Here is an 18,962-nt window from a genome sequence, read left to right on the forward strand (position 1 = left end):
GTTAGTCCAAACACACACACACACACACACACACACACACACACCCCATCTTACAAATGGCCTAAAATGTGGATTTAGACTGAGGTCCATAGGCAGGGTTGAATGTTCAACTCTAAAATGGAGGACTGCAGTAGGAAAGAGAAAAAAACCAACCTCTATCAAAAAAGGAGAAAATAGAAGTCATACCTATATGCACTCACACCAGGTAGGAATTGAGTATGTTCAGTATAACAACACTGCAGAATTACCGTATTAAGTACAAGAGATTCCAAGTTGTAGAATCATCAGCTTCCAAATACAGTAATGTTCGTATTCCAGGTTAATATTGATAGTTTGCTCTTCGTCTGAGGCTACCTCAAATTGAGAGCAACCAGTAAGCATGGTTTTTAATGATAATCTGCTTTACCACATATATAATTTATTAGCTCCCATATATATTGGTAGTTACCAATGTAGATAGTATGTTTCTGCATTTCCTCCTCCCAGCCCCAGCTAATCCATAGCTTTTTTTCCATCAGAGAGACACCATAACATCACTTCCTCCTAATCTTTTAGTCCTCTTCACTGAATCAAGAATGCCCCCTGCTCTGAATTCCCCATTTCTCTATATACAGTGCAGCTTATCCAGAAATTGACTGAATGAAAAAGCTAGTCCTCAGAGCCTACTTCTCAGCAGCGTTGACTCCCATAATAGATCTACTTCTATTTCAGGTTTACCCAAGACACTTCTTTTCAGACTTCAGTGAGACAGGCCAAGATAGTAGGGTACAACTGGGGATAGGACGGATAGTTTTAAAAGTAATAAAGCAATGTTTGTATAAACTTGAACATGTCCTTAACTTGAATCACCATTAACATCTTTCGAATATTTTTACACTAGAGTAAAATCATCCTTGTCTTAAACCTCTTCTGGCCTGTTCTCCTTGCTCTATCATAGCAGGTTTTTACACTGGTTGACAAATAGGCTGGTTCAGAGGTGCAGCAACTTCTCAGCATACGTACATGTGCCCACATCTGCAGGAGAGACAGCCAGATGTGGCTATAGCTGTGCTGATTCTCATGACTATAGAAGTTGGGAACAGCGCTCTTGCACTCACATAAATCAAAGCCAGCCATGTCTACATACAGTTTGGTTCATATAAACATTTCTTTGCACAGTTCCAGTGTTGTGGCTTCTTCACGTAGGGGAATGTGTCTTGTGAACTGGTTTCCAGAGTAGGTCCATTTTTAAAGTAATTCTAGACTTCTCAACTTAGAAAATACTATTTGAAGAATAATATGGACTGAAAGATAATTGTCTGAAAATTGATGTTTTAAACAGCTCTTTGTTGTTATAGGAAACATTACATTCACTATGGGATGAAAGGAACAATTTATTTTACACTCCTTCCAGTTTGCAAAAATCCTGCAAGGATGGTAGTTGCCTATTTGTATGCTGTATTAACTCTACAATGTTTACAACAAGATTGAAATTGCCTCTTAATTTACCATTTTTCTATGTGTGTGTCTGAATTGCATTATAATTTGCAATATGTTTTGGATTCTCCAAGTGCAGGGCTTTTGGGGATAGGGAGGGGAGTTCTTTGTACTTCCGGGAATAAAAAGAAATTGGTGTCTGAAGATGGCAACTGTGTGTGTCTGTGTGTGTAGACAGAATATATATATATAGAGAGAGAGAGAGAGCGAGCGAGAGCAGGAGAGAGAGCACAGTACTAAAGAATATAAAGTTGTACTATTGTTCTGTAAAGGTGAATAGAAATTATTGAAAAGCGTTGGGAGAAGTATAGTATTGTATTTGTAACAATATTGTTCTTTGTAAACACTAAACTTGATGAGCTCTATATAAATATATATATATAAAATATATATATATATAAAAATGTGCGCCTGGAATGTTGATACTGCACACCTACAGAATGTGATTTTTCAGATTCTTGTCACAAGTCTCAGCCCCTTTCTCTACAATGCAACTGCAGTGGTTTGGAGGATTTTTTTTTCCTTTACAATTTTTTTGTTGGCCTGTTTTGTTGTGATGTATTTATGTGTGCTACATTCCTTTATTTAACAGAGTGCTAATGTCTGTAAGACTTGCAACAATAAAAAGCAAACATACCAACAACAACAAAAGGCAGTAGCTACAGCCAAGACTTCATTAATCTTGATTTAGGAAGGCTTCATTCCTACTGAGCTACCAATTTATCAGTGGGTTCTCATTTCCACACCCTTCCAGAACTCCATAAACCTTGCATCCATATTGGGTGGAGAACTCCCCAGTCCTAGGGTTGGATCCAGCATTGGTGTTCCGCCAGCGGAAGGATACTGCTGGCAGATTGGGACTTCCACATCCTCTCCTCTGCCCAGTAGCTCCCCACGTGCCCTCCAAATCTCCTCTGGAGGGTTCCACCAGTGGTATCCTCCTGCTTGCAGAACAATGTTGGAACAAAGCCCTAATCATTCCCATCTTTAGAGAAAGCTGTCATTAAGGGATGTTTTTCTGTGGCATTTCTTGTAGCAGTGAGCTTTGGTGATCATTGATTTCTTTCTGTTTTAGAAAAGAACAGCTCCCAGTCCGAGAAGGAAGGTGGAAGATGTATTGTTCAGAAGTAATTTTAGAAGCAATTGTAATAAACTAGCATTAGGGTATCCTTTTCAGGATTGGGGGGGGGAGCACAGTCTTAGTCCAGCTGACAGCTGTGACTATGCGGAAAACCTTGTGAAGTGTTGGCTTTTCCAATAGTTTGATTTCTCAACTTCAACTCCAGGGTGAGACCTACCTCCAGGAGTTGGGTTTCTAAGTGATCTGTAATGCCTGTTTTCATGCATTCAGATCCTAAGAGTTCACAGAGTTGGCTCTGTCTAGGCACAGAACCCATGTCTTTGATTGCACAGATGATTATGCAAAAGAACAAGTAACCAATCTGTTTCTATCATGCCCAAATGAGCTCAAGGATAGTAACAGTCACTAGTGGGTAGCACTGCAGGCTTGCTAGGGACAAAACCTATCCCCAGGGGGAAGGCAGTTGGAATAGGTATATTACATTAGACTGCTGCTATTCCGTTTGTACAGGAGAGGTGGGGAAGCCATAGCACTCTAGCCATGGACTTCAACTCACATCAGCATGACCACTGGTCAGGGATTATGGGAGTTATAGCCCAACAGGTGGAAAGCCACCAGTTCCCTACCCTGGATGAAGAACATTGCCTACGGTCTTTGCTAGTTGTAGGTGTGGCCACACATCAAAGTTCCTGGAACACAGTGTCAAGAGTGTGTTGCAAGGGAATGACTCCTGTACTGTGACATGGCTCACTGCACCAGCAACTGAAGCCCCTGCTGATAATTGTGCCACAAAGGTGCTATCACATGTCCCAAGGACTGATGTTTGCTTTTGGGATAGACAAAGACTGGGATTTGACCCTGCCTGGAATCTGTACTGTCTGACTTGTAAGCCAAGATCCACTAATCCCAACAAGGCTGCTGGTTCTGCCAAACCCAGGGTGCAAGGAGAGATTGTGGCAGCAATCCACAAGCATGAAAATTGCTGATAGTCGTTGTGGGTATCAATGTACAGATACCGCCTAACTGATATTTCCCTGCACACACACGGGATAGTAGAAGAAAGAACCAGCCTTTTCAATGTATGAACATGATCTAAATTGCAATACTATCTCACTCAGAGAATAAGACTGATGGTAAATTTTCATACCTCAACAAAAAACACATAGTAAAAAGGATGTTTGGTGTAGATTTACTCTCTGTTCAAAGGTTACACACTGATTCGAAATATACAAACTTGAGCAGAAATTGTTTTTCTTAACTCTTCAGCTTTGCGAAGAGAGTGTAAATCAGGAGACAAAACCTCTTTCAGCCAGAGGGCTACATTCTCTTTTGGGAATCTTCAGATGTAACAAGCCAGAAATGGGAGGGGGGCCCTGCAAAAGTGAGCATAAGTAAAACTAGTGGTCACCTACCCTCTTTCATGCACACCCACCTGTACACACATACACATCCCCCAAAATCCTATCCCGTGTGGCAGTTGGGCTTTTAAAAGCCTCCACTGATTTCACTGGAGCCTTCTTAAAGTGCCTCATTGCAATATTGGGGGGGTGATTTTCCAGGGAGGGGTGCAATCCTTGAGGAGGGTTAGCCCGTCTGTCCCTAGCAGTGCCTCCCTGACAATGCCACCCTGCCCAGCAACTTGGCTTTTTAAAAGTCTAATTGCAGCACAGGAGGGTCAGCCCCATGGGCTGGAGGCTTCCCACCCCTGGTATAAACAAACACGGGCTTAATTTCTGATGCGTCTCATTGGTTTCCCCTCCTAAAAATAATAAAAAGCTGCCTAAAAACAAGTTTTTAAATATTGGGGCACCACTTTGTATGCATTAGGGAAATAAACCATCTAAATTGCTCCAGGGGTGGGTAACTTATGGGCCTCCAGATGTTGGACTGCAACTCACATCATCCCTCACACTTGGCTGTGCTTGCAAGGGGACAGTGGGAGTTGTGGGCCAACAATATCTGAAGGGCCACAAGTTGCCAGCCCCTGGTTCTGCAGGTGCACGCACCTGCGAGCAGCTGGAGCACGGAACTATGTGAGTGACCAATGTCAAGCAGCACTGAACACCACTGCCAAGATACACATATGAATCCCACAGACCCCTGTTGTGAAACATATATAAGTCATGAGAGTGGGGAGGAATAGAAAATATAGACATTGGTTCCTGCTCCAATCAGTTCAATGAAGAAACATGGGGGAAAATGCTGCTTGTGTGGAAATTCACCTCCCCTTGAGAATCTTTGCCTTAAATGAAGCTTTTTCATTTTTAGCAACAGAAGAAATATTCATCATAATAACGAGTCACACTGGATTTTGAATACACTGTAGGCAAATACAAATAGCTGCCAAAACACACCGTGGGAAAAGGCTCACTTTGATTCTGAGGGAGAGGCGCACACAAATGGGATCAACTACACTTGCAGGGGTGTGCAAAAAGAAAGGAGCTAGGCAATTCTCTACTCCCCATTGAGATTGCTGTAATTCAATGAATTCTTACGAATTTTCCAACATGGAAGTGCCTTTGTAACATGCAAGTTTCAAGCAGATACTAGTCTAAAACATTCCCATATTTAGGAAGGAGCGATTGAATAATTTGTATAATTTTGGACGGTTTTCTACAACACCCACCAAGACCACAGGACTTCTATTTTGGCCACTCAAATGCTTCAGATGCCAAGGACACAGATTTTGAGAGCCATAAGGCTGCACTGGAAGCAACTCTCTCACAGTATTACATTTAACCCAACCTTTCATCTTCAGGGTTCAGCTCTGAAAAAAGTGCATCTGCAGGTTTGGAGCAGAAGCCAGCTGAGCACAGCAACTCTGAGCTGCCCCCACCCACCATTCCCCAGCCCTCAAGCAGTTAAGTTTCCTTTAGCAAACATGACGATCAGCTGAATGCAGCAGCTTATACAAAGAAAGACAGCTAGGCTCAGCCCGTGGCTCAAAGGAACACTATAAAATCTCTTTATTCTGACTCTAGTTTTACCCTAAAACAGTTCATGTGACAATATGATTTTTCTGTTGTATGCTTGAATAACTGGGCTTCAGGATATGTTTTGCCTGCTAAAGAAAGCATCACTCCACTGATATCCAGCAAAGCAATGCTGCTCTGCAGCAGATGCGTGGGGGTGGGGGAAATCTTCCTTAATTTAACTCCACTTGGTCCATAGATGTGGCTAATTCTATCCTTTACTCCCTTTAAGATGAAAAAAAAAGTGTATTCATCAAATGTGAAACTAGCCATATAGTAAGTGCTTCCAATAAGTTTAAGTAGAAAGAATGAATTGTTTCCATAAACATCAATGTACATACAGTCTTGTTTCTTCCCTACATCCAAAAAAGAGAAAAGTGCTCCTCAAATATAACTGCACCTGAATATCCTTGTTTTAAAGACAGCTTTGAATGAGAACATACTGAGGTTTTCATGCAAGTATTTTCCTCCAAGTTTGTTCTCAAGTATTGTTTCCTAAAGCAGCAGTAAGTATGAAACCCACATTAGTGATTTCCCCATCTACTTGCATATTCACAGAATGGCTTCCTGGTCTGTTCACTGGGTTGGATCCAAGATCTGCCTTGGATGGAAAGTCTCTGCTCACAGAAGGTGCCTCCACCCAACTTTCTCTCCCCCTCCCCCAAACCACAGCTCATCTCATTGAACAGGATTCCCAACCCTCCGGCTGCCATGGGGAAGAAGGGGTGAGGAAGTCTGCTTCCACCAGACTTCCACCAGTTCAGTCGCGCACACTCGATCCAAGCCACTGCATCTGATGGTGGGTCTCTGAGCTCAGAGCACTGTTTCCCGCACAACTCCAATGAGACTATGAGGCCTTTCTTGCTCTGTCCTCTGAGTTCTCCTCTCTAGCAGCCGGGTTTCTGCTGTAGTGAAAGTACTCACATCCCCACAGCTCTCCAAATGAAAGAGTCCTGGGTAATGTCTAAAAGGCAGCGTGTGAGCTCTTGATGTACATGGGTGAGCAGGGGTCATTACCTTCAGAGCAAAAGGGAAAATTACAATGAAAAAGTAGTTAAGTTTTCCTTATAACCCCCCTCTCCCCATTTCTGTTTTTATTTAAGGAGCAGTCACTTTTCATAATGAAAATTTAAATAATCCTCAAACTAGAGTCATGCAATATAATGAAAAATAGTAAAGTTTCATATAAATTTGGGAATTAAGTATACACCCTAAATTAGTTTTTATTTCATAGGGTACCCAAAAACCAAGACTACAGGGTGTATGTACTCTCACCCTGGTCTCATTAGCCTTTTATCCAGAGTATAGAAGTAGAAAAAAACGTGTCAAGATGGCTGGTTTCAAAAACTGGGCCATTTCTGCTGCTGTTCCTAGTACAGCGTGAAATCTTACACATAGGAAATAATTTGTTTTATAGCAAACTAAGGAATCAAAAATGGCAAAGAGATTAAGAGTTAAGAAATGAGCCAGGCCCCTCTTCTCTCTCCCTGCCCCTCCTGTTTGCATTGTTGCATATGCAGGAGTCCCCTACAGCCTATGCACCTCCCATTCAGAGAGCTGTGGATGCCCAATGTTGGAAGGAGTAAGATGTGACCCATATTTTTATGCACTGTTAAATTATTCTGACAGTTTTAACTGGAAGTGCCATCGTCCCTTTAGTTATTTTCCAACTGAGCAGAATCCTGTTCCATACTTCTGGATAAAAGGACTTTCTTTCCTGTGTTACCACCACCACTACTGCCATATATAATTACTACAGCCTTCCTCAACCTGGTGACATCCTGATGTTCTGGACTATAACATCAGTCCAGCTAGTATGGCCAATAGTCAGGTTTTGTGGGAGCTGTCCAAAACATCTGGAGGGCACCAACCTGGGAAAAGGTGAGTTAATATATGCTTGTCCTGCTTGCTGTTTGACCCTGCTAAAGGGGTGAGGCTGGGAATTTGTTCTTTTATAAATTCAGGCAACTACTTATTCAATAAAAGAGAAAAGATCCATCACTTCTTGCCACTTTTAACTAGCATTGGGGTTTGGGGGAGTGTGAAGAAAACGTCATCTGAGCATAAGCAAACAATGACCAATCCGTAATTTCAATAGATTTCTCCAGCATCACATGCAGTCCCTCAAATGAAAGGAACCCCAAACTATCTGATTTGAATGAACAAGGTTTTTCCTTTCCCCGAACAAAGTTGACACAGGCCAGCAAGCCATGATAAAGGGCTCACTCTGAACTGCGCTTCACTTCCAAAAGTACAGCTGCAAACAGGATCTGTATTCTGAAAGCCAGAGATGCTGCTTACACTGAGCAAGCATTTAGGAGTTGAGCTACAATAATAAACTACCTGCTCAAGGAAGCTGGCACTGGTGATGGCTTCCTCCATGTGTTCTTCATCTGATTTTAAAACAGATTTTATGTCTTCCACTAGTTCGTGTATGTCAGGGGTCATGCTGCTGGATGACTGCTCCAGGAACTTTGCCACTAGCAGCTTAGTATCGATGTATGATTTGTAGTCTATCAAAGACCGAGGCCTCAAGCGCAAAGCCTTTGCTCTCAAACTCTTTCGCAAAATGACAGTAGCCAGTTCTGGTTTTAATTCTGTTTGCGTGGCAGCTTCACAACTTAGCACTGGAGCTGGAGACAAAAAGAGAATCTCACTGATGCATCTGCATAATTTCAAATAAAAAAACACAGATAGTGAAATCCCATAACGAAAAGGAAATAATCAAATAACAGAAGTCAAATGCAATATTTTCTGAATGAAATTATTTGGTAATGATTCTCAGAAGTCATACCAGAGGACCAAACAAAGGGGGAAATCTAATTTTATTACCAAGTCAACAGTGTAACATGAGAATTGCACCATGAATACTTGGGATTTAAGTGGGAAGTTCTGGTACATGAAAGTCCCCCTATCACAGGAACTAATTGCCTCTGTGGACCAACCAGTGAAAGATTTCAGGTGCTGGGGTATTGTTACAAATATAACTCTTCACACCCTGGCTGTAAAATAATTAACAGCCACTAAAAGAACTTCTAGAACAACTGCCTCTTCCCTCAAGAACTTACCCTATTCTGCCATTATTTTTACATTAGTAAAACTCTACATTAAGTGTGACCTCAAGTGCATGCTCAGCAGGGAATGCTGAATGGAGGACTGGAAGAAGGGAAGAAAATATCATCACTGGAACCAAGAACCGGAATGATCTAATCACATGGTGTTCAATACTAAAAGTGTGGATGCATTGTATATACATTTTACACACATACACACTCCAATTATGGCAATGCCAGGCAATTCCCCTATTCTGTATAAAGACCTGATGATTTTCATTAACCTATTGAAGCAGAAATGTCAGGATCTGCACATGGGTTTATTTAGGAGACATTTTCAATAATCCTAACCAGCCAATAAGACTGGGATCTAGTGGATAGACAGATTTGCAAAGTTAAACTGGGCACGGGTCTAAGGACATGGATTCATTGTTGGTGATGCCTAGTGAAGACAGACCCATTGCAAATTAAAACAAAAATGCTAGTGATGACACACAGTTGAGATTAAAAAGGGAGAGACAATGATTAGTGCAAGGGGATGGGGATCAGAGCAAGTTATTTCATTATATTAAAGTTCTTTACATTAAAGATCAAGCAGCAGAAAATATGTATACAAGGTCCCTTACAGTAAAAAACCAAGATTACCTATTTTTGGAAAGCAACAAAAAGGGAGCCTGGTAATCTTGTTAGCTTAAAAATATGTAATTTTAATGCTTATAAACGAACAGAAAAAGGCAACTGCTACTGAAGATATACATCTTTCAAAGATATAGGCATCCATTTTATTGTGACTTAACATAGCTATTCTATACCCTGAATAAACAATACTGTCAACGTCTCCCTGGTTACTCTGTTAATTTCATGGATGCAGACTTGACTGTATGCTAGAAGCATGGAACCAGACCCAGAAAACTCAGACACCTGGTTGCTGTGAAATGTGATGGTGGCCACAAAGAATTTCAAATATTATTTAGTCTTGCATAGAAGTAGCTCACAAGAGGTTTATACAGGCACCCAGGAATTTAAAGTACATTCTAGCTCCGTATGGCATTATATTCCAGGAGCTTGAATTTTGGCTTTGGGTCCAAAAAACTTAGGTTCAAATGCTACTTTGGTCAAGGACTCACTGAATGGGCTTAAGTACACACACTGAGCCATACTAACAAGGCAGATATACCCATCATTTTTCCATTAGATAACTTTCCCTTCCAAGGCAACAGTCCCATTGGAGACCAAGCAGTCTTATGTGCAAATATGACTCGTTAATTTTGTGGCCGCAGACAAAAAAGTAGAACAAATTTTCCGATCAGTCACCTCTGAGTGGAAGGCCATGCACCACCGGATCACTTTTTGATCGTTTTCTGAGAGGCTTGAGGGCTTTCCTGCAGGTTCCTGCAGGTGTCGAACTAGGACCTGGATGCAAGGTGGCCTCTCTAGTCAGAGAACTGAGAGCACCTCCATCTACTGCAAAAAACAAGAGAAAGGGACAGGAAAACCAGCTAGAGTATGCTTGCATATAGTTCATTGACAAAAAGATCCTTAGGAGATCTATTGAAAATTCTTGTAGTTCAATTTCCAAGGTGATTTTTAAGCTAAGTATTGTCTTCTTAGCAATACATTTTAAACAAAAGTCATCTCTGAAATCGAGTTATAAGAGTAAAGCTACCAATTACAATATATTTATAAAAGTAGAATTACCCATTGTCATAGGTGCCAGCAATAGGGCACTCATGAGAATCTTTTAAAAACCCTTAGTGTGTTACATCTGGCAAACTATGCTCAGATTACTCAATAAAGCAAAGTATAAATAAAATATCTTACAAATGTTAGGGCAAATGTGTGGTGATACATCCTCGTTCACACGCATATGCAAACTGGTACATATACAGATGTCACGACAAACATGGGGACAAAGAGACTTTTTCCAAAGGTATGGAGCACACGTGAATGTGAATATTTAAATGGACTTCTCTTTTAGAGGAATAAAACACCAGGCTTCCTGCCACAGAGGATCAGCTGCTTTGCCAATACTGGCTGTATGATTTTGTCAGAAAGTACAGTATATTAAACTGCAGACTATTCACTACTGGAGAGGAATTTGGATCTGTTCATATCTGCTAGGTTTGCATTAGTTTGCAAAGACACATACCCCCTCCCCTATATACACACAAACTCTCTCTCTCTCTCTCTCTCTCTCTCTCTCTCTCACACACACACACACACACACGGAAAGATTTATTTAAAACCACTACAATTACTGTAGACGTTTACAGGGGGCCAATATTTTAAGAGGTCCCTCAGAAACTGAAGCAAATAGTGTTAATGTACTCTTGAGGTTCAGTTTGGAAGAGAGCATTCAAAAATATAAGCCGATGCAAAAGTCAGCTACCAGAATGCATGTGAAGGCTAGGTGGTTTGAACATATTACATATTTTGCACATCTGTTGCACTGTTTACCCATTTGTTTCCGAGCTCAATTTAAACTGCTGGTACTAACCTTTAGAACCTTGAACAGTTTGGGACCAGGTTATTAGAAGGACTGCCTATACCGCATGAACCTGTAAAGGCCCTAAGATCAGCCTCAGGCCCTGTTCTTTGGCTTGATGCTTATGTTGATCAGGTTGGCAGGTACCAGGGACAGGGCCTTTTCAATGGGGGCTCCACACTTGTGGAATTATAGAATTCACTACGACAAGATGGTAGTGACGACCGCCAACTTGGATGGCTTTAAAAGGGGATTAGACAAATTTATTGGATATAAGGCTACCAATGGCTACTGGTCATGATGGCTAAGTACTGGAGGCAGTATACTGCTGCACAGCAGTTGCTGGGGCATACAAATGGGAGGGTGCTATCACCCTCATGTTCTGCTTATGGGCTTGGCATGGGCATTTGGTTGGCCAATGAGCAAACGGAATGCTGGATTATACCCAGGTGGCCCCAAAGTAGGTATACAGTTGTTTAGAATGTTGATGGCAGGGGGAGAGAATGTGTGAGTAGATGTGTGGGTGGAGTCAGAATGACAGTTGGGAAGAGTGAGTGACAGAGAGTGACAGTTAAATCAGTTAAGTGTAGAGAGTGAGGGGAGTGAGGCCCTTAAGTAGGTATACAGTTGTTTAGTTATTTTTTTTACTGATATTGTGAATGATGGCAGCGAACTTGAGTCAAGAACAAAGAAAGAGGATTCTAAAGCAGTGCTGGAAGACTGAAAATGCTGAGTGGGTGTGCACAGTGTGGCAAGAAGCATCTGACACTCCTCCACCAACACGTCTGACAATTTATCGTCTTAGAGATAAATTTGAAGCAACAGGTGCAGTGGCTAATGCACCGAAATCTGGACGTCCTAGGACGTCTATGACAGAAGAAAATGAGATTAGAGTCGCTCTGACATTTGTGAACAGTCTGAAAAAGTCCACACGACGTGCGTCTAAGCAGCTATCCATACCTAGAACATCCTTGCAACGCTTAATGCGTAAATTGAAATTGAAGCCGTACTGTCCAAGACTGTTACATGGTCTTCTGGAAGATGACCCAGATCGTCGGTTGCAATTCTGTGAGATTATGTATAACCAAATCTCTAACGAACCAGACCTTCTTGATAAGATTATCTGGTCAGATGAGGCTTCTTTCAAGTTGTCAGGCCACGTGAACAGGCATAACTGTGTGTATTGGGCAGATGAAAATCCTCATTTGACTATCACATCTCAACTGAACCAGCCAGGTGTCACAGTGTGGGGTGCACTGTCCAGCGAAGGTGTTGTAGGACATGTTGTAGAAATGTTGCAACGTTGACGGAATACATTTCGAGCACTTACGAGATTAAACAGTTTTAAACAAAAGTAAATGTAATAAACAATGTAATAAAATGAAAATAAACTATACTGTATACCTACTTTTGGGCCACTCTGTATAAGGCTAGTCTGATCCAGCAGGGCTCTTCTCAGGTACTCATGTTATTTCTTTCCTCTGATAATTATTTATTGTCCCTTCTTATGTGGCCTAAGTGGACCCTAAAGACTATTTTATTTCATCAAGCTTTTAATGGATTTTATTGCTGGCTCTCACTCTCTTTTAATTATATATTATTTATTCCATTGTTGTATTGGTTTTCAACATTGTTATTGTAAGCCGCCTTATTAGGGCTTGCCCTAAAAGGTAATGAAATAAATAAAATGAATGAAAATGAATGTATATGAAATGAATGTATATGAACAGGAGAATTTTCCAGGACTAATTCAGTGATATGAGGAATCCAAAAATGCAAGACAAGGTGGTAAAGATGTTCCAGATTTTTTCTGGGACCCACTTTCATATCCAGAAAGCCTACCAATCCAGGATTTGCCATACTTGGCCTATCCAGAACCAGTTTTTCATTATATATGAAAGGTTTCTTTATTGGTTTTTAGGCAGGTTCTAAAGACTCTTTCATTCTAGTCAGCTTTTGGGTGATTGTGGTGCTGTAACTGTTTTTACCTGCTGCCACTATTTTAATGTTTTCATTTACTGCTGTTATTTTTATCTGATTGTTTTTATCAGATCTATTGATTTATGTGCAGCTGTCATGGTTTTTTCTGTGTGAGTGATCGTATATTTAAAAGTTTAATGTTGTTTTTATATGATCTTATTATATTGTTTTATTGATTATTGTAAACCACCTTGGGAGGATAATCTATCCAGAAAGGTGGCTTAAAAATCCATTACATAAATAAAAATAAATACATCTATTTTATTACATTGATATTATTCATCACTGAAGTGATTTCACTGATTTCCTGGCTGTGACAAGTGAAGCAAAAAACGGTATCAGTAACCTAGACATATGTTTGTGATCTTCCTGTCTATATTTTATATTTCATATTATGCTCTATGTTTTTATTGTAATGTGATGTGAATGTGCCATACAATAAACAAACAAACAAACAATTAATCACTGAAGTCAAAGAGCAGGGGCCACAAACAAAACAGTTAATTCAGCAAGGCTGAATGAAAAGATTTAAAGATCAGGGGCATCACCTCTGCTCATCTGCTGAACATGAAGTAGCAAGCATTGTGGGCAAAAAGAAAAAGCTCAGTTTACTCTTCTAGTAATGATACCAAAGTGATAAAACAGGCTTTAGAAACAAGTTCATGAGCAATCAGCTTGGCCCAGTACCTATTAAAATAAACAGTTGAATTTTCCAAAATAATTGTAAACAAAAGCCACCTGAACTGCAAAGTTCTATTTGTGTCTGATATCAACATCTTGAACTGAGAAGGCCATCTGCTAATATCTTTATCTGTTGCCTTCAAGGGACAATCAACAGGAGAATAGCAATGGATTGGCGAGGGGGGAATTACTACCCAGAATAAATTACGTCTGGTTTAGAAATCAAAAGCTCCTTGCCTGGCCCCAGGAATATGGCAGCTTCCTTCCACAAGAAAGCCAGGTTTCAGAGTTTCTGCCAGAGCCCGACAGATTTCGTGTCATCCAGCAACTCCACAGTTAAGCAATCAATGCTGTTGCCAAGCACTGCCAAATAGACAGAGAGAATCAGTCTGTCCGAAACATACCTCTTCTTTGCCACCCATGTTTCTAACAGCATTAGTATTATATTACCAGAAAGATACTATAAATCAGCCTTAATCTACGTCTGTCCTTGTCCATCTAGTGACACAGAACTGTAAACATTATGTCATCACATCAAGGTTTCTGTAGTCAGCTTTTCCTTGATAGGATACAACATTATTTCTGTACAGTACCAAAATGAATTTATTCTATGTATAACTTAAAAGTCCATTGCTTATTCACAGACTTTTCCTAGAAAAATTTGCATAAATCCTTCATAGGTAAAATACCTTTTTTTTTTTTTGCATTTCCCTTAATCTATTTAAAATTGTATTGCTAAATATTGTTGAACAAACATGGCCACTTCTGCTGCTGCTGCTTGCTACATTCTAATCACACTGAGTACGGAGCAACAAAATCAGTTCTAATTGGAGAGGGATAGGCAGTTCGGTGGAATGCTCTTTTGTCAAAAATCTACGACAACTGTAAAATAATGGATATGAAATATCAGCAGTGTATGTTTCACTTGTAGGCATATTCAGGCAAAGCATGGTCCATGCTCAGAGTGAATGAGTGAGTATCTACACACAACCCAAACCACTTATTTGGTAGGGTTTTTTTTAATGGAATGGTTTAATAGGTTCTTCAGCATGATAAAACAATCTAGTAGGCACTTTGAAATCAAGTCAATATTAGGTCAACATTCCTATAACAAACAAAAGACTCTCACATTTAGCCACATCCTTTTTAGGTTGCTATGTGTGTTAATACCTGGACAAAACGATGTTGGAACTCATGATTTTTAAAAGCAGCATTTCTACACTACAAAATATACAGTCAGGGCCAGGAATATTGGAACAAAGATAACTGTTTTGGCAGTTGGCCTCTGTACCACCACATTGAAGTTGAAAGGAAACACACCCAGATGGGAGCAAAGTCAGGACTTTCAGCTGTAATTCAAGGGGTTTGACAAAAGTGGGGCACTAACCATTCAGGAAGGACAGCCAGTGGCATACACACACACACACACACACACACCAATCGTTGGTGGCTCGTAAGTAATGGAACGAATGGCTGACAAGCAGCTGCATGGCCAGGTGTGGCCTGTTTCCTGGGTACCCCATGACCAATCAAGCAGATAAAAGGCCTGGAGGTGGTTCTGAGTGTTACATTTACATCTGGTAGCTGTTCATTGGAACTCCCAACATGAGGTCCAAAGAGGTGTCCATGCGAGTGAAGGAGGCCATCATTAGGCCGAGGAAACAAAATAAACCCATCAGAGAGATAGCAAAAACATTGGGCATGGCCAACACAACAGTTTGGAACTTCCTGAAAAAGAAGGAATGAACTGGCAAGCTCAGCAACAGCAAAAGGCGTGGAAGACCACAGAAGACAACTAAAGTGGATGACCGCAGAATTCTGCTCATGGTGAAGAGGAACCCTTTCACAACATCTAGCCAGGTCAAGAACGCTCTTGAAGAGGTAGGCATGTCATTGTCAACATCTACAGTCAAGAGACAGCTTTATGAATGTAAATACAGAGGCTTCACAACAAGGTGCAAAGCACTGGTAACGCTCAAGAACAGACAGGCCAGATTAGCCTTTGCCAGCAAACACCTAAAAAAGCCTGTCCAGTTCTGGAATAAGATTCTTTGGACTGATGAAACCAAGATTAACTTGTACCAGAATGATGGGAAGAGAAAAGTATGGAGCAGGAAAGGAACAGCTCCTGATCCAAAGCATACACATCTGTCAAACATGGTGGAGTCAGTGTTATGTCATGAGCATGTATGGCTGCCAATGGAACCAGGTCACTGGTGTTGATGACCTGACTGCTGATCAAAGCAGCAGGATGAGTTCTGAAGTGAATAGGGCTATACTTTCTGCTCAGATTCAGCTAAATGCCGCCAAACGGATAGGACGCCGCTTCACATTGCAGATGGATAATGACCCAAAACATACAGCAAAAGCTACCCAAGAGTTTCTCAAGGCAAAGAAGTGGGATATTCTTCAATGGCCAAGTCAGTCACCTGATCTCCATCCCACAGAGCATGCTTTTCACTTCCTGAAGACAAGACTGAAGGCAGAAAGACCCACAAACAAGCAGCAGCTGAAGGCAACTGCAGTAAAGGCCTGGCAAAGCATCTCAAGGGAGGAAACTCAGCATTTGGTCGTGTCCATGGGTTCCAGACTTCAGGCAGTCATTGACTGCAAAGAATTTTCATCCAGGTATTAAAGGCGACCCTTAAGTTTGAAATTAAGTTTGAAAAGTTTGAGAGCCAGGGCCTGCAGGAGAAACTGCCACCACTGGGGAACAGGCGTGCCTGCTGCTGCCGGGCCTGCTGTAGCTGCTGCCACCACCAACACCAGGCCTTCCCTGCGGACTTCTGCCTGGCAGACCGCCAGTCCCTGCAGGACCAGGACCAGGCCCCCAGGTACCGAGCCAGCTGTGCTGCTTCCACCTGCCCCTTCCTGGAGGGGCTACATAAGCTGGCTGGCTGAGGTGGCCTGGGAGAGCCAGGGCCTGCAGGAGAAGCTGCTACCACTGGGGAAGAGGCGTGCCTGCTGCTGCTGCTGCTGCTGGGCCTGCTGCTGCTGTGCCGCCACCACCACCACTATCACTACCGTGGACTCCTGCCTGGCGGTATTTTTAAGGGGATTTTTAAATTTATTTATTTTTTAATTTCTGTGGGATTCTGTTGTGTTTTTAGGGTTGGGTAGCCTGCCTGATAGGCGGGAGCGAGGGGGCATGTGTCCACCTGACAGGCAGTGGGGGGAGTGTTGGGGGCCGGAACATACCAAGGCTGGGTGGCAGGTACTGGAGGAGCGCTAGGTGCAGGCTATGCCAGGTAAGGGGAACAAGGGAGAGATGTGTAGTTATCTGTCCCCTGCTCTGGGCCTGTCCAGAGCCAAAGGATGGCTGGGGGAGGTGTGACTCCATCTTCTGGCCTTCGTTTGCTGCTCTGCAATGCCAGGTCTGTTACCCAGAAAACCTCCCTCATCCATGACATGATCCCGGATGAGGGTGCAGACCTGGCATGGAGACCTGGCTGGCCAAGGCCGCTGCTCCAACTCTTGCGGCCATGTGTCCAGCCGGATTTTCGTATGCACAGCAGCCAAGGGCTGGGGATCGGGGAGGGGGAATGGCTGTTCTCTACCGAGAGTCCTTGGTCTTCACCAGACCCCTTCTCCAGGAGACCAAGGTTGCTGAGTGCATGTACTAGAGGTTGGGCCCGAAGGGCAGTCTGGGGATTCTGCTCATGTACCGTCCACCCCGCTGCATGACTGACTCCCTGGCCGAGGTGCCTGAAGTGGTCTCTGATGTGTGTGTACAGTCCCCTAACTTATTGGTGTTGGGGGACTTCAACGTACATTCAGAGGCCATCCTCACAGGAGCACCTCGGGACTTCATGGAGACCATGGCTTCCTGGGAACTGTGCCATATTCTAACTGGGCCCACCCATGTAGCCGGTCATGCCCTAGACCTTGTGTTTGTTTCTGGAGAAGCGGGGAGTGATCTGGAAGTCGGGGGTATATCCACCACCCCCTTGTCATGTTCAGATCACTATCTGGTGACGTTGGACTTCTCTGTTCCACAACCCCTCTGCAGGGGTGGAGGACTTATTAAAATGGTCCGCCCCAGGCGTCTTATGGATCCAAATGGATTCCTGAACGCGCCTGGGGATTCTCTCGAGCACGCCAACTGCCACTCGGTTGAGACCCTGGTGGGTGGCTGAAATGCCACAATCACTGGAGAATTAGATTGGATGGCTCCGAAATGCCCTCTCCCCCTGAACAGGGCTGGGACTGCACCATGGTTCAATCCGCCGTTACGAGCTCTGAAACAGGAGGTGAGACGGCTAGAGCGCCGGTGGCGGAAGTCTTGCTCCAAAGACGATCAGACACAGGCTAGAGCTGTATCTTCAGCCTTCCACGTGGTGGTGAAGGCAGCAAAAAAGGAAAATTATGCTGCCTCTATCGCATCTGCAGAGTGCTGTTCCAAGTGGTCTGGAGCCTGGTCAGTCCTGTGGCTCCTGAACCACTAGAGCATTCTAAGGCCTCCTGTGAGGCCTTGGCAAGGCACTTTGCAGATAAAGTTGATCAGATTAGGAGTGTTACTCCGTGCACTGTGGATACAGTTAGTGAGCAAGAGGCAGCCTGTGGCAAACCGGTTTTGCGGGATTGGTTCCAGCTTCTTCCTTCTGATGAAGTGGACAAGGTGCTTTCATCTGTAAGGCCGACCACCTGCTTACTTGATCCTTTCCCATCTTGGCTCACTATGGGCTGCAGAGAGAGACTGGGTGAGGGGATCAGGGCGGTGGTGAACACCTCCCTTGAGGAGGGAATGATGCCATCAGCCCTCAAGGAGGCAGTGATAAGACCGCTCTTAAAGAAACCCTCCTTGGATCCCCAAGTTCTGAACAACTTTCGCCCAGTCTCGAATCTGCCATTTTGGGGCAAGGTGATTGAACTGGTGGTGGCGATGCAGTTGAAGGCATACTTGGAAGAAGCCGATTATCTAGACCCATTTCAGTCAGGCTTCAGGCTTGGGCATGGGACAGAAACGGCCTTGGTTGCGTTGGTGGATGATATGAGGAGGGCTCTGGATAGGGGTGAATGCTCCTTCCTTGTTCTCCTCGACCCCTCAGCAGCTTTTGATATTGTTGACCACGGTATCCTCCTGGACCGCCTGGAGGGGTTGGGCATTGGAGACACCGTATTGTGGCGGTTCCGGTCCTTCCTCTCTGGCAGGTACCAGAGGGTAGCACTGGGAGAGGAGGTTTCGGACCCGTGGCCACTCACTTGTGGGGTGCTGCAGGGTTCCATACTCTCCC

General features: G+C 43.0%; 1 protein-coding gene across 3 annotated transcripts in view; it reads right to left on the bottom strand.

The window, feature by feature from the left end:
- Nucleotides 1-3,730: 3,730 nt before the first annotated feature.
- The window catches only part of ENTREP1 (endosomal transmembrane epsin interactor 1), a 52,694-nt gene continuing 37,462 nt past the window's right edge, over nucleotides 3,731-18,962 (bottom strand). Inside the window, exons 9-12 of one of the 3 annotated variants that reach the window (XM_084834350.1) lie at nucleotides 9,897-10,046; nucleotides 7,873-8,162; nucleotides 6,454-6,546; nucleotides 3,731-3,930 (exon numbers count right to left, since the gene is read on the bottom strand). In XM_084834350.1, coding sequence (XP_084690476.1) covers nucleotides 3,844-3,930; nucleotides 6,454-6,546; nucleotides 7,873-8,162; nucleotides 9,897-10,046 — 620 coding nt within the window. In that variant the 3' untranslated portion in view covers nucleotides 3,731-3,843. Of the gene's footprint in view, nucleotides 3,931-5,496; nucleotides 6,547-7,872; nucleotides 8,163-9,896; nucleotides 10,047-18,962 lie in introns of those variants that run through there. The other 2 variants (XM_084834349.1, XM_084834348.1) reach the window with 2 other exon arrangements.

The sequence above is a fragment of the Heloderma suspectum genome, chromosome 2 (genome assembly GCF_057233095.1).
Source record: "Heloderma suspectum isolate Gila_16-S chromosome 2, 16-S_ref, whole genome shotgun sequence".
In the NCBI taxonomy this organism is placed as follows: domain Eukaryota; kingdom Metazoa; phylum Chordata; class Lepidosauria; order Squamata; family Helodermatidae; genus Heloderma; species Heloderma suspectum.